General features: G+C 44.1%; 2 protein-coding genes across 2 annotated transcripts in view; both read left to right on the top strand.

Moving 5' to 3' along the window:
* The first annotated feature begins 304 nt into the window (after positions 1–304).
* Positions 305–20,190, top strand: BCL7A (BAF chromatin remodeling complex subunit BCL7A). The gene is made up of 6 exons (XM_054288813.1): positions 305–443; positions 8,083–8,164; positions 11,237–11,333; positions 13,164–13,331; positions 15,633–15,754; positions 16,560–20,190. The coding sequence occupies exons 1-6, from the start codon at positions 352–354 to the stop codon at positions 16,629–16,631; spliced, it is 633 nt and encodes a 210-aa protein (XP_054144788.1). The 5' UTR covers positions 305–351; the 3' UTR covers positions 16,632–20,190.
* Positions 20,191–23,407: 3,217 nt separating this feature from the next.
* Positions 23,408–24,543, top strand: part of MLXIP (MLX interacting protein) — a 40,187-nt gene continuing 39,051 nt past the window's right edge. The window contains exon 1 of the mRNA XM_054288822.1: positions 23,408–23,778. Coding sequence (XP_054144797.1) covers positions 23,408–23,778 — 371 coding nt within the window. The remainder of the gene's footprint in view (positions 23,779–24,543) is intronic.

Raw genomic sequence — 24,543 nt, 5'->3', positions numbered from 1 at the left:
CGCAGGTCCCGCCGGGGGCGGCTCGCTGTCCCCGCGGCTCCGCGGTGTCCCCTCAGCCCCGACAGCCGCGCGGGGGTCGGACCCGCTCCCCTCCCTCACGGCCCGGCCGCTCTTCCCGCCACCCGCCGTCCCCTCACGGCGCCCGCCCCTCCCCTCCCCGCCGGCCCCGCGCGTGCGCGGAGCGCGGGCCCCGCCGGGCGGGCGGGCGGAGCCGAGCGGAGCCGCCGAGCGCAGCCGTGCCGAGCCCCGCGCAGCCCCGGCATTGTGCGGGCGGGCGCCCCGACACACGGACCGAGCCGCCGGCCGCGCCGAGCGCCGCGTTCCCCGCCGAGCCCGCCGCCCCCCAGCAGCATGTCGGGCCGGTCGGTGCGGGCCGAGACCCGGAGCCGGGCGAAGGATGATATCAAGCGGGTGATGGCGGCCATCGAGAAAGTGCGCAAATGGTGAGCGGGCCGCGCCGCGCCGGGACCCCGCGCCCGCGTCCCCCCGCGCCCCGCGCCTGTCCCGCGCGGGTCCGGGGCTCGCCGGCGGCCGCGGGGGGCGGGGAGCCGGCGGCACCCAGCAGCCATTTCGCTCCGGCGAGTCACATGAAGGCGGCGGCGGCGTGTGAGGGCGAGAGGCGGCTCCATTGTGCGGCCGAGCCCCCTCCCCGCCGCCCCCCGCCGCTCCCCGCGGACCCCGGCCCGCCGCCCCTCGCCGCGGGTCCCGGGCCGGGCGCCTCGGGCATGGGCGGGCGGCAGGGTCGGGCCGGGCGCCTCCCGCCGCCGGCCCCTACAAAGGGCCCGAGGAGCGGGCCCGGGGAGGCTCCGCCGCCCGCTCTTCTGGGTGGAAATAGTGCTCGGAGAAGTGTTCTGGAAAAAAAGAAAACACGTTAAGAATACCCCTGTGAAGCTCCCGAGAGTTTATTTTCTGTCGTTGCCTGTTTGTGTGTTGATTTCACCTCCCAAGTTCCCGGGGTTTGCGCGTAAAAGCGCAGCGAACCCAAGCGCGATCGTCTCCCACCGACGCTCCGGGAGAGAGCGCGAACTGCCCCTGGAACCTCTCGTAAATCATAAAATTAAAGGTTATACCCCGTGTGAAATAAGTCCCTTTTGTTAGGCCTTCAATGCGTTTTGGCATTTCCCCGCTTTTGTCTTTTTTTCCTTGCTTTTGTTAGAGAAACCCTCACGAGGTGTTTAAACAATACAGTACGGCGGTCGCCGCCGTGCTGTGCATAGTCGGTCCGGGATTTGGGATGGCATAAAGAGCGGTGCCGGTGTGACTCAAGAGTGAATCTTTCTTCCAGCAAGTTGGCTGAGACTGTTCAGCAGTCTCTGTGGACGTATCTTAAAATACTTTTTCTTTAAACATTTGGAATCCACGGGGAAATCCCTTGCGTTATTGTTACTGCTCATCACTCAGCTGGTTTGCAGCTTTGAAATCAAGGGGACACTTCTATTGTCCTCCTCGGCTAACGCTTTGTTTTCGTTAAAAAAAGCGCAAAACACAGAGTTGAACGTGTTCGTATGAGGGTAGAATGGATTGTTAAGTTTTAAATGGCCTTGAGCACACCAAGGGCCCGTTGGGGTGAGCCGGACAAAGGATCGGGCCGGGTGTCCGGGAGCGCCGGGCACGGGATGGGCATTGCGGAGACCCCAGCCTTTGTGTGGGAGCCGGGGCAGCCCCAGCCCCGCAGCTCGGCTGCTTTCAGGAACTCTCTTTACTCGGGTGTTGTTTGTAAGTGCGGTTTGCTGACTGCCGGGCCGGCTTTGGAAGGTCAGAACAATGTGCAGCGGTGTGACAGGACTTTTGTTCCAGCCGGAGCGTGCTTGGATGTGTGGGACTGTTCTGGCTGTAGGTATTTCATTCATGAGCGCAGCACGCTCCCTTTGAATCCTGGTTTGTGGAATTCAGAGAGGAGTAGAGACAGAAGCTTGGCCATTCAACAAAATACCTAATTTTTTTTTTTCTTGGCAAGGACTCTCTGCCATCATGCCAGTTGCTATGGCTCTTTCTGTAAAACAGAAATCTTATGGTATAAATAGATTTCTCTACATTTTAACCTTCACGATAGACAGCTTGGCTATAGAGGGTTCCTGTGTAGTCATGCAGTGCTTCTGTTGATTATTGTCAGAAGTATTGATACAACTTTTTGTGGAAGTATTTGCATAAAGCAATTTTCTTATTTTTAAAGGAATCGTAATTTGAAGGTGAATCTCGTGGTTACCCCCCTCCACCTGCAGTCAAATACAGTGGGAAATTAGCTAGAGTGAGTCTGTGTTTTGTGGTTTCAGTGTTTTGAGAAGACTTGGCTTGTTCAATTGAACTTTCCACACTGGCAATTCCTGCATCTTCAGAAGAGCCACATCGGCAATTTCCAAGTGTGCAGTTGCATTTGCATAATAGGAGCAATTTGTTGCCATCCACAGCTCTTCTGTGGAAATGCAGCCACTGAAAATTAAAATACCTCGTGTCCAGCATTTCCTAGAACAGAGTTTTGTGAGATTTGTGTGCTCGGAGCAGTGTGTGCCAGGGACGGGCAGGGAGGCAGATGGGGCTGGGAACTCCTCTGAGCAGACAGTGGCTTTATCCAAGGCATTATCCACCTGGGCAGGTGTGCAGCACCTTGCTGTGCCTGCTGCTCCCAAATCCCTGTGCTGGCACGTCTGTGAATGTGCCTGCTGGAAGGCAGCTTCCACCAGGGCAGACTCTGTTCCTCAGGAAATCAGTGTTCCTGGACAGCCAGCACTTGGATGCAGATCCCCTGTTTTCCTGTCGGTTCACGGAGCGCGTGGCACTTCTGGTTATTGCTGGAACTTCGTAGTAAACAGTGAAGTTGTTACGTTTTTATCTGGAGATTACTGTAACCTTATCTCCTTTGTTTAAGCCATGCTCATGAATGAGCATCTGTTTTGGAAAACACGCAGCACGTGGCTTACAGAATACATGGTTGCCTTGTGTTTGTGTGGCAGAAATGTTAAATTTCCACAGTAAGAGAACAGTTCTACCTTTCTTTAACAGTACTTTCTGTCAGTCTATTTTAAAAAATCCTCTGAGATTATTTTGTCTCGATAAATGGTACAGGATTTTTTTTGTCTTTAAAGGTTGATGGGTACATGTAGATTCCAAGTGGGCTCTCCAGAAGAGAGGGGCAAAAACTATTGTGCCCTCAACTAGCACTAGAAAAATACTGAAGGCACTCTTGGTTTGTGTCAAAGTCTGATTTGTTAAATGAAGAAAAATACAACCACTGAGAGACAAGAAATGAGCAGGAGGAAAGTATAAGTGGTAGGATGTCTTGGGAGGGAATGAAATAATTTGCATGGGTACAGAGCACTGCTGGCCTTAAGGACAGCTGTGCAGACATGTAAGGATGGAGGTCGGGAATACCTGGTGGGGATAGGTAACCCTGGCTTTAGAGAATGCACCAGGAATCAGAAATCCCACTGTGTTGCCTTCCCTTTGAATGGCAGTATTTCTCAGGAGTCCTTTGACCTTTTTCTGACCCATCAAAGCCCTGATCTGACAGGTGATAACACCTCAGGAAGAAGAGGTGAACGTGGACAACTGGTGAAAGTTACCTGGAGAAAGCTGAGGGGAAAAGTCCCCACAGGCTGTTTTACCTGGGCCATTGGCTGGGATCCTGAGCTGTGGCTATTTAGGATTTCTGGGCAGTGCTGCTGTAGCTTTTCTGTTCAGTGTCTCCATTCAGACTTGCTAAAATGCTTTTGTGTGGTATGTAATGCTCTGAGATTGAGTTTCTGCAGGTTTTGCTGCTCATGCCTCCTTCTTCAAATAGGCTTTTGCTCTGAAAAGGAGTCATGACACAGAACTCCCTAACAAGATGTCTTTGGAAAAAGGCTGTTTGCTACTCCCAGATCACCTCCCTGCTTTAACCTGTCTGTGGTGGGTTTTGTCCTAGGACTGTAGTTCAAGCAGTGGCAGTTGAAGTAAAAATATCCAATGTGTGTGCAGGAATGCATTGAGTTCTGTAGTGGCCCAAACACACTGTTACCATGCTTGAATTATGATCCCTTTCTTTTTCCTTGCTTGAATTATTTCTCTTGACTTCAGTGGGAGCTGAAGGTGGAGTTTTGGCACGTGTGAGCCGTGGCTCTCTCTGCTGTGAGCAAGGTGCTTGTGGCCACCAAGCAGGGCTTGCTTTAGGCCATGTGCACATTGCAGGGGGCTCCCCAAATGTTCTGTGCTTAGATAAACCCAGAGAGAAGGTGTCTGTGACCACATGTCCGTGTCCAGTCTCTCTGCATGGCATTTGATTGGATTTGCAGCCTGTTCAATAAACACCATGTGTGTCTGGGGCTCCTTCACGTTAGTCACTAGACAAACATCTACTCAGCAGTAGGCGTGCTCGGAAAAGCAAGCCCACGCTTCACAAAATCAGTTTTTGTGCATCTGACAGCACTTTTTGTGTATAATAATGGCATATTCTTTCCCATCCCCTTTCTCTTTTGCTTGATCCCACAGGGAGGTCATAATTCTGTGATTTTCACCAAACTCTGTTGCAATGCAAGTGAGTGTGATGTGATAAATTCAGCATTATGACGTCACTTCGTGATCACCAGCAGAAGATGGGGTATGTGGGAGCAAATCCGTGTGTAAATGCAGCTCACTGTGATGAATGGTAGTCGTGGGAAAAGGCCAGACAAGTGGGAAAGCCTTTCCTTGAGTGATATATTGGCAGTAAAGGCTTTCTGTGTCTCTGCCATCAAATGTTTCTGGCACTCACTGCTGCTGCAGAAGCTGCCTTGACACTTTCTGTATAAGTGTAATATACACTGTTGTGTTTGCTCACCCATATATTACTTTTACACGTGGAATCTGATGTTCATCTGTGGAGCTTTAGTGTTATTAAACAAAGTATAAATATATTTGAGAGTCTTGGGTTATTTAGCATGGGGAATTGGGTATATAATGATGTAAGTTCTGAGATATTAGTATGCCTCAGGCATAAGCACTGAAGAAGTGTTGATACTAATGGTTACCCTTTGTACCCTTGGCTGTCCTTTAAATGCTGTGCAGATATAGTTTAGAATTTAAAAATGCCTTTACACAATTTCAGAAAAATGTAAGGGTTTGTTTCTGTTGCACTGATTAGTTTCTGAATTTACTGTAACTAAAATATCAAAGATACTTCTCACTGTGGAAGATTAAAAGAAAAATTATTATTGTATGTATTTCATTTTCTGTTGTTACTCCTGAGTCATTCATGGAGAAACAGGAGAGCTTTGAAAACAGGCAAAATGGGTTTTTCTGTAAAACTGTGGAGTTTATCAGCTAGACATGGACAAGTACAGTTGATAATTGCCACATTTTCAGCCTGATAAAGTGTCAGGCTGATAGTGTTCCATTAGCCATCTTTTCCAATCCAACAGTCAGCACAGAGACCAACCTACAGAGAATAACAGGGATGGTGCAATCACAGATATTGCTCAGTCATCACTTATCAAAGGTGGAATTGAGTGATGGGGGTGGAATTCTGGTCAGGACCTCGGGGTGGGTGGGTGCAGCAGACAGGAAAACAGGTGAAGAAACGATTTAAGGTTTCACAACAGAATGAGCACAAGAGTTCATGAGTTCCTCATTCCTATTCCAGCACTGGGCCAGTGAGGATCCTCTGTGATTTGTGCAGCATTTCCCAAACTCTCTGCCCTGGGCAGCAGCAGTAAATTGTCAGTTCTCACTGAGTGAAAATCCCTGATCAGCAGCTTGGGATGGTGTCTTTGCACAAAAGAATAAAAAGTGACTGTTCAGGGTAGAAGTGGGTTTGGGGTTTTTGTTTGCTTGTTTGGATTTTGGGTTTTGTTTTGAAATGGTAAGGCAGTAAGTATTACAGATAATATTCTAAGCTTAATTTGCAATAAATGTCATAAATCTTGAAATGATTTTACCCTGTTGATCTTGAATGTCTGAAAGTCATTGCGTTTCTTTGTTAACAAATTTGTGTTTGTGCTGCCAATGCTTTTATTAAGTTTCAGGGGAGGTTGTCTTCTTTTTTTCTTATTAATACTTTCATGGTCTTAAACTGTCAATACTGTAAATACTTACACAAGTAAAAATATTTGCATAATAGCACTGTGATGTTGGGTTTTCTTTTTAGCCATAGGTTTGCAGGACTGGGATGTTGGTGTACTTCCATCACAAAATATTCTTATTCCCGTTGTTGTCTGAATTACTGTGTATTGAAATCAGTTAAAAAATCCCTAGAGCTGAGGGTTATCAAAACTTAAAGTGGTAAGAAGCTCAGAAGAGTTAAAATGTCAGGGCTAACTTTAATACTAGAAGGAAAAAGTTACTAATATAGGTTTCCTCCTGTGTTCTACAGTCTGTCCAGTGAAGATGCTGTGTGAGGCTGCTTTGAGATGCTAACAGGTATCTTGAACTTTTGGTTTTCCAGTGCAGCATCTCTAAGTAATATTTTGCTGTAGGAAAAGACTAAAATCTTGATTTTTAAAACAAAGCATTTATTCACCTCTCCCCACACCCAAAACAAAACCCCAGTTGGTTTTATTTCCATAATTTCAAAGGTTTTCTTTAGTAGAAATAAATCTAGCTTGCCTTGTATCCTTAAAAAACCCCAAATTATATCATGATCATCTCTTCACAATTAAGTATGCTCTCATTATTGACATGCCCTCATCTCCACTGTCATTTTTATCGCATGTAGAGCTCCAAATTAGAGTGAAATTGGATTTTGACATACTTTAGCCACCTAGTGTACCCAAATGGCTGTGTCCAAACACATTGGGGGAACACTGCTCTGTGAAGAGCAGTAGGAAAGAAATGAATTTGAAATAGTTTTGGGCTTTAATTAAAATATCATTATGGACAGAGCCAAAATATGTCAAATAGTCATATACAGTTTAGCTTTGCTTTTGTTCTTAATTAAACAAGAAAATGCCTCTTGTAAAGGAAAAATATAAGATTGGCTTTGGTAGCTAAAACAAATAGTCAGGAGGATGTTTGTGACATTTGTACAGTGGGGCTGCTTTTGATTCTGGAGGCCCTTTCTAAAAATGGAGCTATCACATCTATGTAAATATATATATTTGGAGTCACATCCAGCTTCTCCCATCCTGCAAAGAACATTTTTTATTTTTTTTTAATCTATAACTGGATCCCAAATCTATTATTTAAATGTTTATGGGGAAAAAAAAAAAGCCTGAGATCTCATGCCAAATTAATTTCAGATGTTCCTGAATATTTAATGGAATCGGTCTTTGTTGTTAACTTTTAATGGATCCATTTGCAGAGCTGCATTGCAAACCCAGGAACCAGCAGTGGTAATCTGTGACCTGAAAACTGATCCCAGAAACGTGATGAAATTTCTCTGGCATTGTGGACCTTCCGTAAAGCCCTGATGTGCAGAGCTCAAGGAGTGCATCCCTCAGCCCAGCATCCCTGTCCAGCCCAGCCCTGGGAGCCCCGAGGCAGAGCCACCCTGCAGCCACATTTCCTTCCCCTTTTGTCACCACCAGGGCTGGCAGGGTGTGCACAGAGCAGCCCAGGCTGTGCTTTCCCCCCTCTGCTTTTCCCCAGAGCTGGGCTCTCATTCTGCACCACGGCACTGATGGCTCCCTGTGAGGCTCTGGAATGGCAGAGCTGTCTGTCTGTCAGGGGTGTGGAGTGAGCATTAAATTGCCAGCAGCAAATTTCTGCCCCCCAAATAAACCTCAGATGGTCAAAATGCATCTAGATTTCTAATCCCATTAAACAGCTTCATGATAATCAAAACGCACTGGTCTGTCTAAACCCTCTTCTGCTGTCTAGAAACTTAAGTGAAAATTGTAGGCATTAAATCTGCATTTTCAATTGCTGTTCTTCTTAACTTTATCTTTAATCCAGATCTTATTACTGCTACTGCAGTTACTCACCCAGTCAAGTAAGAGCCCTGAGAAATCTGGAGGTTAGCAGTGCTCTAGCAAGTTGTGAAATGCAAAGAACAATTTGCACAATGCAGTGCTAAAGACGATGTAATAGAGATCATCCTACTTAATAGCCTGTTTAAATTCTTGACAACTTACAATAGGAGATCACTCTCTTCTGAATCTGAAGTGTAACTCCTCCTGCATTGTAATTTTGTAGGGAGAAGAAGTGGGTGACAGTTGGCGACACATCCCTAAGGATTTACAAATGGGTACCAGTAACAGAGCCTAAAGTGGATGATGTAAGTATCCTGCAGTATCTTGCTTTTTCCAGATGTAGATGCTCCTGTTTAGGCAAAGTCAAACGAAATGCTCTTTGATTTTCACTGAGCCTTTAAGCTGAGACTGGTGTGGGTTTTGCAAGCTCCAGGGGGATGTTGATCTCTACAGCAAGTGATGTGGATGGGTGAGTGTGTGACACTGGAGTCAGCTGGGATCAGTTCTCAGATAACTTAAACATGCAGCTGAAACTCAGTTTGAAACTTTTCTCTGACTAACTGGGAGGCAGGGAGGGAGAGTTATGGCATGGATTATTTTTCCTCCCTTTGTGCCTGGTGATTTAAAGAAAGCAGCTGGTTTGGAACAGGGCAGAGTACATATTCTATGTGTACATCAATGCTGTTCTGCTCCAAACCAGGTGGAAAACATTAGACATGAGTGTAGGAATATCCTGTGGAGCTGGGATCACTTCTATTAGCATGTCCAGCCAAGGAATACAACAGCAATGCTTCTGTTGTCCTGTGTGTTTTCTCTTGATAAATGTTCTGTCTGTGCATCCTGTTTATGTTGTGTGCACTGTTTGTGTGGTGTAAAAAGAAGGGTAAAAATCAAAGTTGATAGGACTTACAAATTGGTTTTTAAAATGATCACTGCTCTCATTTAATAAATTGTAATATTGTGGTAGAGAGAACACTAACCCAGGATACCACAGTAAATTAATGACACAACAGAAAACACATCCTAACTTTGGTACTCTTTCCTTGGGCTGTCATGTGCTTTTACTTTACCTGAAATATGAGTGAAGACCTATTTGGAAGAAAACTTCTGTATTAATAGATGTGTAAAATGGTGTTTATTCAGACAAGACACTGTCATGACCTTGTCTTACTCAGACTCCAAATTTAAGATCTAATTTTTTTTATTAGGATTGCTTTAACCGAGTTTGTTTCTTTCTGTGCTTTGGTTGTCCCACAGATTTCAGGGCCTGTCAGAGTTGTGGTGAGCCTCAGGGGTTCTTCCAGTGCTTGGGCAGCATCTCTCTGAAGTTCCCCCTTGGGTATTGGGAAACCTGTCCATTCCTTCTGGTTGTCTAATGTTTGGTCTTGATTTTATTATTTATAGTACGCAGTGGGGGAAAATTGTGCTGTCTGTGTGAGAGGGAGTGCAGGGTTTAGGATATTTAGGATCAGGGCTTCTGGCAGTTTTCCTGCTGTTCAGCTGTGCCTGCAGGATGGGTGCTGGGGGACTTGGAAACAGAATTTCTAAGTGAGCTTCTGGAGGAATTTTCAAGGTCACTGCTACCCAAAGTCAGGTTCTCTATTATGAAGAATGGGTTTATATAATGGTTTCATGTGCAGAGTTTAATTGTGTTTTCTAAGCCATCATCTCTAGGTTGAGGCTCCAGATTTGCAGAAATTGGGACACTTGTTAAGGACCAGTTACACTGGTGTCCTGCAGTCATGTTCTTTTCATTTCAAGTAGAGCCTGTTGTGCAGCTGCAGTTGTTGCAGGCTTGGTGTTGGCAAGGTTTCTGTCCTGCAGCTCTGAAAGTTCTCACAAATCACACAAGCATGTATATTTTATATAAATATAGTTTATTTACATCAATTATCCCTACCTGGTATATAAGTACTAGGTAGGGATAATTTTGTCTATTAAATTTTGTTGTGAACATCTTTTTATATCTAATTTCATCCATTCTGAAGGACCAGACAGTGTATTTGCTTTTTACTAAAATAGGAGAGTGGTGCCTTCCCTTATTTCAAGTGGAAGTTGTCTTTGATTTTGGTGAACAGAAATTAAATTACTTTCCCCCCTCACATGCTGCTCCTTAGACACTTGGACATTTCTCTGCACTTCAGTTAGCTTGGCTCTTCCTCCTCCTGCTTGTGGAAGGCTGTTCTGGAACCTCACCACTCTGATGGTTAAACCTCTTAACAAACACCTGTCAGCTTAAATTGCTCACAGTCACATTCAGTGTTTCTTTTGTGGCAAAAATGTCCTTTTTACCTTTAAAAAGCAACAAAACCAAACCTGAGAGAGATCATGACCCGTCTGACCTTTCATTTTGTAAAGGTAAAGAATTCTATGTGCTCTCACCTCTGTTTCATGCATCAGCAAGTAAAATGTGGCTTCTCTAAGTAAAAATGCAGTTTAGAAATAAACTTAATAATTAAAATAGAGAGAAAAGTCCCTCCAGATGTCACTTGTTGAATTTCTTCTGCAGTCTTAGACAGTGTTTGATTGTGGTTCAGTTCCTTCCCTCCCTGGAGGACAGTCTCTGTCCAAAAGGGTGGACTCAGAGCATTCTTCCTGGAGTCAGGCTCTGAATTGTCTCCTCAGCAGGCAGGATCTCCACAAGCAGTGCAGCTGCTTCTTTTTCCTGTGAGTCTGATTACATCACCTCCTAATTGCAAATGCTGCATCCCTGGGCAGGCACAGATTCCCAGGGATGGATGCCATGGTCCCTGGGCAGGCACAGATTCCCTGTCATGGATTCCATGGTCCCTGGGCAGGCACAGATTCCCTGTCATGGATTCCATGGTCCCTGGGCAGGCACAGATCCCCAGGGATGGATGCCATGGTCCCTGGGCAGGCACAGATTCCCAGGGATGGATTCCATGGTCCCTGGGCAGGCACAGATCCCCAGGGATGGATTCCATGGTCCCTGGGCAGGCACAGATTCCCAGGGATGGATGCCATGGTCCCTGGGCAGGCACAGATCCCCAGGGATGGATGCCATGGTCCCTGGGCAGGCACAGATTCCCAGGGATGGATGCCGTGGTCTCTGGGCAGGCACAGATTCCCCAGGGATGGATTCCATGGTCCCTTCTTTGTTTGCATCTGGGAGCAGGTTGGGACCCACAGCTCATGCAGGGTTTGTGCTCTGTGCTTTGGGTCAATCTCATTTTTCTTAATCCATCTTTCAGTTTTTTAAATGAAGAAGCAGCATTAGTTGTGGAGGAGGAGGAGGTTTCAGTTGGGGTTGTGAGCTGTTCTTACAGAGGTGCTCAGTGGGGAGGGTTTTACACAGCAGTGGGGATTTCTCTGCATGGCCATGGTCTCATGTGTGTGTGGTGCCTTTTGTTTTTCAGAAAAATAAGAATAAGAAAAAGGGCAAAGATGAAAAGTGTGGCTCTGAAGTGACCACTCCAGAGAACAGCTCCTCCCCAGGGATGATGGACATGCATGGTGAGTGGGAGAAGGTCACACCCAGTTCCCCTCTTACACTGCTGGGAAAGGGTAAACCAAGATCAGATCCTCCACTGCTCTGATGGGTGGACTTGAATCAAAATGGAAAACACCATCAGATACTCACTTGGTACCTTGGACTTCTCTTCTGTGGATGTACTAACAGTTGTTTATATTTGGGCTATGAGCATAAGGGAAAAAACTTGTTAGTGGAGTTAAATGTGAAAATAAAATTAGAAATATCTACCCCTCAGCACTGCACTCAGGTGCAATAATACCTCAACAGTTTGCTGCTTGAAGAACCAAAAGTCCCCCAAAGGCTCAGTGGGACCTACTCTAATTTAGGCAGGTTTTGTACTTATTAACTCTCTTACTGATTAAGGTCAAGAGAATTCTGCAAGAGCCAAGAAAGCAAGCTCTGGTTCTGTGCTGCCTTCCTTCTGCTGCAGGATGAGAAATTAACTGCTCAAGAAAACACTTTTTGTTTGCCAGTCAGGCACTATGAGGTCAATTTTATTTCACTTTAATTTTTTTAGAATGTTACTTTTGAGTGTTAGCCTGGTGTTTATTACAGAGCAGCTTGCACAGCTCAGCTCTGCTTCAGGTTTTCACCTTCTGGGTGTTTGGATAACAATTGTGGCTGAGAATGCAGCACTGTTTGAGCTGATAAGAGAGGATCACTTTTTAGTGGGGTGTAAATTTTCAATTTCAGTTTTATTTGCGTTTGTGCTGCCTCATGGTTGCTTTTTGCAGTGCTGACAGCAAGTGAGGTCTTGCAGTTAAAGGATGAGCAGGGGTTTTGCAGGTCTGGATTAATTTTTCATCTATTTCAAACCTTTTAACTTTTGCCTTGGTCAGATCATTTAATTTTTTTAAGTCTTGATTCTGCCATCCATGAGGTGAATGTACTACTTGCTTTTTTATCACTATAACCTGTATTTTTAACTGTACAATTTCACACTGTACAATTTTGTGATAAATTTAATCTGAATTCACTCCAGGCTGCTCTGGAGAGAGGTGGTCCCAGCAGCAGCTCTGTGTTCCTGCAGTCCTTTGGATGTAATGGTTGTAGAGATGCAGAGGGAGCTGGATTGACTTGTATTCTAGTAATTTAATTCATAATATTTTGCAGGGTGAGTTTTCTTTAGGGAGCAGGAACTTCCCTCTTGGTTATCCAGGGATGTTGGTCTGGTTTAAAGGAAGTTGGACACCAGTGCTATGTGTAAAATAATAGCTGAGTACTTAAACCACTGTCACAGGCAGAATATTTCATGTTAACTACAGATCTGTGCTGCAGAGGATTACTGGGATCCAAGTCTTTGAGGACTAGAGAATATTCTGGACAGTTATCACTTAAAAACTGTTGGTATTGGGGCTGGATGTTACATTTCACCTTGAAGGGGTTTTGGGTTGGTTTTTTTTTTGACCTTCAGGAGTCAATTCAAAAATATCTGCTTATCTGAACATTGGAGTGATGGGTATTTGGAAATTGCAGCATGAACTTGCTCAGCCCTGTGTTATATGAGACTGCCACTTTGGTTGATCTGATTTCTCATATTACAAAATTCTGGGGTCTTTTGCATCAGATCTGAGTAAAACACTCTTTGGTTTAATGTATAAAATTAGAATTAGATTTTTAGTAACTGCTTGGAAACTCTGTAGGCTGGTGTGGAAAGAAGTTGGGTGTGTAGTGTGAGTCTGAATGATTAAACTTGATCCCTAATGAGCTAAATTATATCATGTGTTATCAGGGAATAATGTGGAAGCATTCAGGTGTGCTTTGTATCCTGTCAAATCAAACTGGGTTGGTTTCCACTCTTCTGTTCACAGATGACAATAGCAACCAGAGTTCAATAGCTGATGCTTCTCCAATCAAACAGGAAAACAGCAGCAATTCCAGCCCAGCCCCAGAGCAGAACTTGGCAACACAAGCAGACGGCACTGAAGTCAAGTCTGACGAAACTCAGGCAGAGGCAAAGGAGCAGCCTGGTTCAGAAGGTGAGCTGGGAGGGCCCTTTGGAAGCCAAACAAAAAAAGTTACCCTTTAGTGTGTTATTTATTTGCTTATCCACTTTAAGAACTGGAAAATAATAGTTTGAAAGAGATGGTTTCTGAATTTTCAGCATTTATGTGAAAATGGGCCATAATTTCTCTGACCTGCTGGTGATCTTTCATACAACTGGAAAGGTCACACTGACATTCAGGGGTCTTTTCAGAGAGAAACAAACAAAATACTGGTTTATTGTTCTCAAATCTCAGACTTGAAAGAATAAATAATTCAAAATAATCTTTGAAATGGCTGCTACCATGTAATCACACAAGTCCTGGAAGGTATTAGTTTGTGTGGATCTCTGGAAGTTGATGCCTTAGTGTGACAGTAAAATAGAGGTGAGATACTTTGAAATTACTTTTTACATTTTGTAAACTATAATGCAAGCTTTCTTTTCTCTTAATCCTGCTTGCTACTTATTCAGAAGTTAGCTCTGAGTTCTGTCCTAATTTTCTGAAAGCATTACAAGATTCTATTGCAGTTGTGGACAGATTAAAAATACATGTGGGTTAAGGGATTGTTCTGACCCTCACTCTTTGAATGGTATTTTGGGTGAAACATGCTCTGTATTTATATTCTTGGGAAGATAACTTTCTTTGTCCTATTATAACAGATAAAAGATGTCCTTAACACCATTCTAATGATTTGGTTGCAGAATTCTTCCCATACCAAAGCATTTAAATTATGCTCTCCTGATTTAGTTCTTCACTCAGTAGCTCGACTGACCAATTTAAATTTAGAACTTTTATCTTGATAATGCCAGAGTGCTCAAATATGTTAAGTGTGTCATTTTTAACTGGGGTTAAAATTTGACAACAGAACCATCACCAAATTGGAATAAATTGGAGCAATAATACCTCCACTTGCATATTTGGCCACAGTAAAGAGTAAGGATTTACTCCTTGGTCTAATATTGTCTGAACCTGCTTGTGTGAAGCTGTTACATAGCATGCAAGTTCCCCTGGTTAAATTTTATGTTCAGGGAAAATCAAACCAAGTCCTCTGGATTGAGAGCCAGGTATTGTAAAATGAAAGGGAGACATAATGGCAAAAAACTCCTGTTATTAATGCAGGTGTTTTCAGTTGGTTAAATGCTGTGTTAAACAATTTATTAAACATTTATCTACCTTGTTGTGATCAGTCAGAGCCCTGCAGGTGGGACATTATTCAGCTGGACAGGGTTAATGACCTTGCCTGTCTCATGTTACTCCACTGAAATGAGGGAGCCACTTTGTGTGGTCAGAAATGCTTAATGAGGAATGAAATAAAACAGGTGGATTAAAGCATTCTGCTGTGTGAACAAGTCCTGCAGGCATTGGAATAGCTCGAGGCTTGGTGGTTTCAGGTATGGATCCCCTTGGCCAAAGGGCAGCAGCAGGCTGAGTGTTCCATCAGGAGCAGCAGTGATGGGCTGGGGCTGGATTTGTCACAGGGAGATGGGAACATGGGCAAGCGCTCCTCAGCTCAGTGGGGGCTGTGAGATTTCTTTGGACCCTTGGGACTTGTTTCTTTATCAGCATGAAGATGCTTTTGTGGTGAGACATGGACAGGAAGAGGATTCTGCCCGAGTTCACTGAATGTGATCTTTGAGATGCTCATGATGGGCATCACTTAGTCTGGAATTCAGAAATGCTTGTGATGCTTTTTATACAGTACACCACAAAAATCTCCATTACTCACTGGTTATGGCATCTTCATTAACCAAAACTGTCCAAAAATTTTGTTTGATCTTGCATTTCTCTTAATATGGAATAAATTCATAAAATCTTTGGGTCAGGAATCTAGAAACACATTTTACATGCCCCTGTCCCCTATTTAAAGAAATGTGTGCTTTAACTTTGAGTCTTCGTTTTATACAGGTTTTTAGATCCATCAGTTGTAATACTTCAGCCTTTTGCTTCTGGTTTCAAGAAATTCCCTTCCTTGCAGTCCAGACTGGTTTGGACAGGGGATGTCTGAGGGCTCAGACATCCTCTTTGAGGCTGTGCAGGAGCTTGGCTCCCTCTAGGGTCTGATCCCAGGGTGTGTGCTCCAGCAGCAGGAAGGAAAAACTCAGGCAGCAGCTGGGTTGTGATCCTGGAGTCTGAGCTTCATTCATCATATTCATACACTTATTTGTGTATTTTTATTAGTGGTTACAGTGTGGGTGAAATGGTTGTGCTGGGGATGTTGCTGATGGGAAGATATCCTGGAAATCTCCTGCTGAAAGCTTTCATCTGTTTGCTTAAAATGATTTCTTGCCATTTCAGATACCTCTGATGAACAGAATTCACAGTCTTCAATGGAAAATTCCATGAATAGTTCAGAGAAAGCAGAAATTCAGTCCTCTGGAGAAAATGATTTAATTACAGAGGCATCTAAAAACTCTCAGGTAACTTTAAATGCAATAGTCCAATTGCATGGATCTTTGAAAAGTTTATTTTTAGTTAAAAGCAAATATAAGGAGGACAGTTGTGTATTTCCATTAATTTCCAAAGTGAGGACATTTAGTAAAGCAGCTGTAGAGAATTAAATGTGCCTGTACCTGGTTTTGTGGCCCAGGTGGCTGGCTGCTTGAATCTCACAGAATTGGAACAGTAAAACCAAATTGGTCTGATGGATTTCTTGGTTTCTTAAACCAGACCATGTTTTTGAGTATTAACATTTTACATTAATAAATTGCCTGGAACAAACCTACTGGACCCTTTGAGGACCATTCAGAAGTAGAACACCTTCTATAAAGGTAAATGTTTATGGCAGTTAGGAGAGTTAATTTGTGGATGTTTGGGTGTTTATTTTCTCACTGAAACTTGGAAAAATTCTGGGTGGGTGGGAGGAATAAATGATCCTTGCAGTTGTGCCCTTCTGAGGGCAGGACAAGTGCAGATCCTCAGGCAGAGCCCTGCTCCTCCTGCTTTTCCTGTGGGTCCTCCATCGAGGCTGTTCCTTGGAATATTCACTGTGGGGTTTAGCCTGGAATTAGGATTTTGCTCCTTGTAGATGACAACAAGTGCAAAGCTGCTGAGGTAAGATGTGAGTAGAGGAGTGATTTCAGGCAGCACTGGGACATGTTGTGGCATCCAGGGATGCTTTGTCTGGGACGCATCACACGCTGGGGAATTGTTTGTTTGATGTTTGTGGTGCCTGAACTTCAGTGCAATGATAACGTGGCTGTTTTTCTTTTCCCCCTCATTAAGGACTCTGAAGGAGTGCCACCTTCTAAAAAGATGAAAGTAGAGGCTTCCCAACAAAATGTTGAAGAGATTTAGACTATAGATTTTTCTGGTCAGTTTTTATGTAAGGTACATCAATGGGCTTAATTATAGAACAACCTTACTTAAGCATCTTCTCTTGGATGAGGACAGAACTCCTAACTTTTCAAGTTACCAAGCAAAAATCCAAGAAAGCCTAACAAAGGTTTAACTTCTCAGACACTGAAAACTTTTTCCTGTGAAACAAACATTGAGAACTTTTAAGTTACTGTCTCTGAATTGGTTGGAGTAAACAACTCAGGAGGGGTCTACGCACTGTTTCTAAAGTCAAAATTACAATTATGTTGCTGCTGTATTTTTTTTTTCATTTCTCTATTTAACATTGTAAGATATTTAAGGATGGTACAGGTCAGGTATTAGCTTTCATGTGAAGTTCATTGTTCTGGCGTGATGTCTGCTTTTGTTTTGTGCCTTGTGTTCTGAAAACAGTGCTAACTTTTAAAAGTTGTTTTGCAACTGTCTCCTTTGCAAAGTGGCCTATGTTTGCATAATGCCATGTAGTAAGGCTTTTTTTTTTCTTTTTTTGTTTGGGGTTTTTGTTTCGTTTTTAAGTTTTAAATCCCTGGTGCTTAAATTTTTAAACAACTACAAATCAGGAAGCCATTTTCACTCTTGGAGTCCAAGGAGAAAAAGGAGCTTGATATTTTATTTTAGCAGCTGTAGTGGAGATCTTTTATTGAATGCATGGCATTCGCAACTGTAAATTTGGTCTTCTAAATACTTAACTTCATCAGAAGTTAACATGATCTGTTTACCATTTATAGTCCAGATCTGAATAGATATTCTAACACAGGCACTTAAAATACTTAGTATTAGGTCCAGATCTCTGTACTGGGTACAACTTGCTTTACAGGAAAGTTCCACTATGTACATAAATAGGATCAAAGGGATTGATGCACAGTGAGTTTATTTTCAATTGGTCTTTTTTGATATCATGTTTTCACTGAACTGGATTTCATTGTACTGTTTCATTATGAGATGTTTACTTCTATGTTCCAGGAAAATACTGTATTGTGGGGGGGGGTTCCTTATTCTCTTTCAGCAAGTCTTGTAAATAAGCCTTGTTGTTTCCATAGCCCAGTTCCTAACTGCAGTTAGGAATGTTCCTTCTCTTCCAATTAACGTTGAAGTGTGCTTATGCTAACTGAACTAATGGAAAGGCACAAGGTAGGTGCAGCTCCCCTCAAATTCCTGGCAAGCAGAAGTGTGGAACCATCTGCATCAGGTCACGAGGGTCTGGTCTTCCAGTGGTATTTGTACTTCCAGGGAATAAACCCTGATCTCCCACTTCCATGCACACACATCCATCCACGTGTCCATCCGTGCTGCTGGCTCGGGCCCTTGCTCTGTCTTCTCCTGCTGTGGGAGATGGAATTTGCAATTTCAAATAAGATCTCACAGCTCTGGAAATGGTTGAGTGTAGTTTGTAAGCTGAAAAACTGTAAATACTTTTTTAGATGAAAAAAAAAAATAAAATAAAAAAGAAGTTGCTTCCAGTTGATAAGGTTTTTTTCATAAATTAGGGTTGTGAAGCTTGTATAGGTCTGAATTCTCCAATAGTGAAAATGGCTTGCACTTAGACTACTGCATTACGTTTGCAATTACCACTTTATTAGGAAAAATAATGAGGAACTGGGGGGAGGGAAAAGGGGAGGGAGGAGTGGGGAGCCAATACTGACCTTCCATAAGATGTTTGTAGGATTGAACCCCAAATAACCTATGACACTCAACTTTTCCTTTATGTTGAAATAAAACATTTTGGATTTTAACTGAATAAAATTTGATTGCAAATCATTCATGAAAACAGCGTGCTCCCTAATAAGATTTTGGGATTTCTGGTCTGATCATGAAGTCCATTAACATTCTGAAAATAAGGAAATGAGGAGCCAAAAACTGAATTTGCACAATATATGCAATGAAACGGTAGAATTCTCTCTTGAATTGTGTGTATGCCTAAAATGTGGATAACTGGTCCATGATGATTGATTTGTATGTATATTACATTCAGATTTAAGTGATATTTTGTGAGAAGTTCTATTGATATATTAAATGGGCAAATCTAGAAAGATTCAAACTTTTAAATATTTTTGATTTACTAACTTTTCATTATTCTTAATGCTAAAACAAAACAAATTGATGCCACCTTGGACAAGTAGTCGTGTTTACTAATCCCTCTCTTCAGGTGCATCGCAGCAAGTTTTTAATTTTCATTTTGTAGACGTTTCCAAGGGAGTAAATAGACTTTTCATTTAGGAACTAATTCCTGTACTTTAGGAAGAAATAAAATATATAAATAGCACTAAAAATACCTCAAAGTTTTCATTAGATAGAAACATTTATTGGCATTATTGACATCAACCAGGTTTAATTATAAACTTCCTTTTCTCTCCTGTGGCTTCTGCTCAGAACTGTTCATTGTTCTGTGGCTAATGAGACAAGGCATCATAACCATCTTCCTAGAGGCTTTATTTCTGAGGTAGAAATCCTTTATTTACAGCTTCTACAGAATGCATTCAGATCTTTTATTTTAACCAGAGATTCTAGTGACAACAGACAACTGAACAAGCAGATAGATTTGGGTTCCTTAGACCTGTTATTGTCAGTCTCTGAGGGAAGAGACTTTGACATTATCTGGTATGAAGAAATCCAAAATAGTGTATAAGACTGTTATTAGTCTTTTTTTGAAGTGCCTGATAACATTTATGGGCCAACGGATGTGATTGAACACATTTTAATGCCAGAAAGTACAGATGGGACCAAACCAGAACATGGAATTCAAATCCACTGAGGTTTGAAACCAGATCTAAATCCAGCTTTTTTTGGCTTGGACCTATCTCTACCCAAAACTTGTTTTATGAACTCACTGTAAAAGGGTTTATTGAAAGCATTGAGAGGTGGAGCAGGAGGAGAGATGTAATTTTTTTCAAGATGACTGAAAGTTCTCATACAGCTGATGTTTTAGAAATAGTGCAAATATCAAGAAGTGCTTCCTTGCTACAATGCTGAATGTTGGAGCTTCAGTTACAAATAAATAAATAAATAAAATAACAAAAAATATGAAAAAAAAAAGAAAAGAAAGAAACTAGAAGCAAGCAAGTAATTTAGCTGAGTTTGTGGAACACGTGGGAAGGCCTTCCGGATAATCGATATACTCAGCCAAACATTTTATAGCAGAACTATTCCTTGGAATTTTTATGCTTGGGAAAGTAGTTGTTAAACATTCCAAAAAGTGCTGGCACTTACAAAACAACAACAAAAAATAAAATCAACAAGGCAGTATAAAATATCGGTTTTGGGTGGCTATCTTCATACATAAGCATTGTCATGTTTTGGAATGTTCTTTATCTCTAAGGGCCTGTTAGAAGGTATAAAGAATTTTGTTTTCTTCAATACCTAATCGTTTTCCATCTTATGATTTGTGTGTGTGTGTTGTACAGCAGTATAATTTTTCACTTATTTATTCCATCGGTAGTTATGGTTTGTACAATGTACAATGGTTTCATTTCAAAATAAAATAAAAAATCACAACATGAACGCTGTGTGAATAATTTTTATCAAGAAACCTAATCTCACTTCGGTTCCTTTTGGTTTTTTATTTTTTTAATTTGCAATAAATTTCTGGTTTTATAAATGGTATTTTTAAATGTGCATTCTCTGGTGTTGTCTTGTTTGGTAATGTATAAAATGATCCACCTTTGAGAAGTCCAAAGGTGTCTTGATAATTGTGTGGTGGGGCAGGGGCAGGTGGTGGTTGTAAAAACAACATATATGACCAGTGTAATTACAGCAATCTGCAGAATAATTTGGTAATTTAAGATAATTCATTTACCAAATTCCTTGTTTGGTGCTCGGTTAAAATGTTGTGGTACCTTAAATTGGAGGGGGAAGGGAAGGCAGAGTGTGAAACGTGCTTCAGTTTGGAAACAAGCTGGAGCCCAATGATTGCAAGGGTAAAACTCCTGAGGAGTTTTGGAAAGATTCTTTACATTCAAGATGGATATAAAGTGTCCAGCTTATTTTTAGTGTTCGGTGTGCTCTGTCCCAAGGTGGCCTGCAGTTCCACAGGCAGCTGGACTGCCCTGCTGGCTGGTGAGCCCCAGCCTGCTCCCACCTTGGTTCTCTCACATTTACTGGGGTGCTCCTAACATCCTTAGCAGCCCCTTTAAACTCACTAACCTGGGAAGGAAACTGCTTTAGTTTGGTTTCTTTCCTTCTCCAGATTAGTGAATTAAACCAGGAGACACGAATCAAGGAGTTCCACACGGGGTGGAACTGGAGAGAGAGGACAGGACAAGTAGGAGCAAGGCTGTAACTCAAGATGGGTCCCAGGAGGAAAGGCCTCTGAGCAGGTAAGGCTGGTGCCAGGGAGAGAGCAGTGGCAGCCTGGAGCAGGGCAGGGCTGGAAGTTTTCCCTGTGGTTTCCTGGGAAGTTTCCCCTGTGGTTTGGGAGCAGGATGGGCACGGAGTGGGGCAGGCTGGGCTGGACTGCTGCACTCAGCCCCAGCCCAGGCTGTGAGTAAGATCCCTTGAGCTCTTTCCCTCATCAGTATGGAAATGCTTATCTTCCTGTCTGTAGATTTGGGAGGATAATCTCACCACTAAGTGGTGTGGAATACACTGTGGGCATTGAACAGCTTGGGTGTCTCTGTTCACAGTGTGTATTGCAGTTGAATTCCTCCTGTGCTAAAAGCCTATTTCAAGGAATTGGTGGTGTTCCTTGAAGGAACATCATCAGAAGCTGGTGGCCTGTGAAAAACAGAAAGAAAAGACATACCCAAAAGATGCTGTGGCCTCTGTTTCCCTGTGCCTCCTGGAGTTCCTTGCTGTGGAGCAGGAGAGGATCCCTGGCACTCTTGAGCTATTACTGATCATCCAAGTGCTCATTTAAAAGGGCAAACCAAGAGGTCTGTCTCCAAAATTCAGTGGATTTATTTTAAATAATGCCCCTTTCCTTGCATCTGGCAGAAAAAAACTGAAACTTGTGTTGTAGCTTAAACCTGCTGCCCTTTCTTTAAATGATTATGTACTTTGAACTCTTCCTAGAAAATTGCACTGCAACCTAACGATTTTATTTTAACAAGTCACCTGTCTTTTCCTGCAGGAGGAAACACTGGCTTGCTTAGAATTTAGTGAGGTCAGTGTACAGGCTGTTGTTATGGAAATACCTTATACAGTGCTGCTAATGATGTGATTTTTTTAACTCAGGATTAGTTCTTAACAAACTACGTGGAAGACTTTTAATAGGTATCATTAAACTGTGAATGTTGTTTTGAAATGTTTTAAATTTTTTTGTACTTAAAATATTCTCAGAATGTCTTGCTGGGACACTTTTTTTTTTAAAGCAAATTTTAATATAAGATAGCAATAACCAGATTTGAAGCTAAATATGACTGGCCTTCAGAATCTGAGTCAAGTATGATGCTGACTAAGGCCTGAATACTAGGTTTGGTTTTTAAAGATCTGAGACAGCTCCCACATGATGTGGTCATTCCTTACTGTTGCTTTCATGTGTGGGGAAGTGTTTGACCTAGCACTCCTTCCCTAAACACAGGGATCAGTCTTGATTCCATGCTAATGGGGAATGTCAGATCATTGCATGGGCGTAATTGGGATATTGCAGGGATGCCTCTTCTTGCCCAAGACTTCTCTCAATCTCTTAAGTCTCTCTTGATCTTATTTCTGGTTTAACACACCAGAAAAAGTAGCATGTGGCTGTTGAATGTTTGGAAGCTTCTTCCCTCCTGAGGGTGGCTATGTAGAAGAGTCAATTTTTTCATTTTAAGTGTGAGGTCCTGTAACTGAAATAATATATGCAATTTAGTATAAATGCTTTGGAATGTGTGTCCTAGGATCCAGCTGCTCCCCTGGTCATGGAGGTTTGCACTGCAGGGCAAGTTTGGGATCTTTTCTCTTGACTTTGTGTACACATAGTGTACACAATGTGTACATTGTGCTGTAGGATGATGCTTTTATGTTAATCTACAGGACCCATTGCTTCCTTTGTGCTTTTAAGAAGGATGAAATCTGACCTTTACCTCCACTGGAACAACTGTGGTTCCTTTTATGTGCCACTGAGCGGGTACTGAGTGAGATGTGAGCGACCAGCCTGGCAGCAGAAGCTCCATGTCCTGACCTCTCTGTGACTCTGCAGGTCTCCAGCTTCTCTGGCTGCCCTGGCTTCTTGCAGACCGCTTCTGGAAAATTATAAGCAGTTTAGTGTATTAATGACAATTTAAGTATTTCTAGCACAATTGTTCTCTCAACATTCTTCAGCCATTTCTGGGCTGTCCTCTACATCTCGTGTTCCTCACAGTCCCTTAAGTTTAGGAATGTTTTTCATAATCGTTCGGGCTGGAAAGGGAGATCACTCCCTGCCCAGGTAGGGTCACCTGGAGCAGGTGACACAGGAGCACATCCAGGTGTATTTGGAATATCTCCAGAGAGGGACAATCCACGGCCTCCCTGGGCAGTTCCAGAGCTCTGACACCCTCAACCTAAAGGACCTGTTCCTCGTGTTGAGGTGGAACATTTCGAAATTTAGTTTAGTTTAAAAAAAATAAATAAAAAATTATTCTGCCGGATGGAAGTCCCCGCTGAATCACTTAACCCAGCCATCCTGAGGAGGTGTGGGGACACTGCTGGCACAGAGCAGGCAGGGCGGCGGCGGGGCCGCTCCGTCGCCTTTAAGCGCGGCGGGGGCCGGCTCGGGGCGGAGCGGGGCGGTGGCGGCGCAGAGCGGGCGCGGGCTCGGCCGCGGCGGCAGCAGCGGGGCCATGGCCGCCGACGTGTTCATGCGGCCGGCGCGGCTGCTCGGGGCGGCGGGGCCGCTGTCCCCCCGCACGGAGCCCGACGAGGACTCGTCGGACACGGACGATGGCGGAGCGTCGCCGGGCGGGGGGCGGCGGTGCGGGCCGCGGCGGGGGCAGCCCCCGGGCCCGCAGATCATCCACTCGGGGCACTTCATGGTCTCGTCGCCGCACAGCGAGCACCCGCCCAAGAAGGGCTACGACTTCGACACGGTCAACGAGCAGACCTGCCAGACCTACCAGTTTGGGGCGGCCCGCGGCGGCGGCGGCGCCGGCGGCCGCCTCAGCATCGACGCGTCCCTCACGAAGCTGTTCGAGTGCATGTCCCTGGCCTACAGGTACCGAGCGGCCCCGGCGGCGAGTCCCGGCCGGGCTGGGCGGGGGGACCGCGCCGGGGAGCGGCACCGTGTGAGGGGCGGGGTCGCAGCCCACCGGGGACCCCCCGGCCCACATGCGGATGTTCGGTGCCGCTTTTGTGTTCAGCGAACTTGGGGGTCCCGACGGGCCCTTCTCCGCCGGCCGGGGCCGTGGTTGGGGGCGAGCCGGGGGTGCCGCTGCCCCCCCGCCATGAGGGCTCAGGGCTGCTCAGGGCTGGGGTCCCGCTCGCCCGCCGGCGCTGGTGCCGCTGGAAGCCCTCAGCATCCCGCGGCCAGGCTGGGAGCGAGTGGAAGCCGCTGGTGCTCAACAGAAACCCTTAAAGGGCAAAGTGCCCCGCTCGATGTGAAACTCGGCCAATTTTCCCCTCCCCAAATTTTATTTTTATAACAAAGTCAAACCAGCGGACTCTGTCGCTGTTTCCTTTGTTCCTGCGCTGGCTGCAGCTGGCAGCAGCACTTCCTGGGTTTATCTGCACCTTTTGCTCTGACTTTGGTTGTGCTTTTCATCTCTTCAGTAAGGCGTTATATTCCCATTTATCCCCTTTGTCTGTCATCCAAAATGGAGGCAGAGCTGTGGAGTAGAAGTGTTTTGGAAAGATGTGTGTCTGCTCAGCCTTTTGTTCCGTGTGATATAGCAGAAACCGGATCCAATCTGATGTTCTCTGCTGAGCGCATTTTGGAAGTTGATTAAAAGGCTTGATGGAAAATGCCTCTTGGCATATCAAC

This window comes from Melozone crissalis, unplaced genomic scaffold (assembly GCF_028551555.1).
Source record: "Melozone crissalis strain CALT ecotype California unplaced genomic scaffold, PUWL_Pcris_2 ptg000063l_1, whole genome shotgun sequence".
NCBI lineage: Eukaryota > Metazoa > Chordata > Aves > Passeriformes > Passerellidae > Melozone > Melozone crissalis.
Note: the sequence above shows the minus strand (reverse complement) of the source record. Positions and strands in the feature narration are given on the sequence as shown.

Coding starts and splice junctions, on each gene's coding strand:
- BCL7A (XM_054288813.1), top strand. CDS start 352: ATGTCGGGCCGGTCGGTGCGGGCCGAGACCCGGAGCCGGGCGAAGGAT. Junction 11,334..13,163: donor AGGGATGATGGACATGCATG/GTGAGTGGGAGA, acceptor TTCTGTTCACAG/ATGACAATAGCAACCAGAGT. Junction 13,332..15,632: donor GGAGCAGCCTGGTTCAGAAG/GTGAGCTGGGAG, acceptor TTGCCATTTCAG/ATACCTCTGATGAACAGAAT.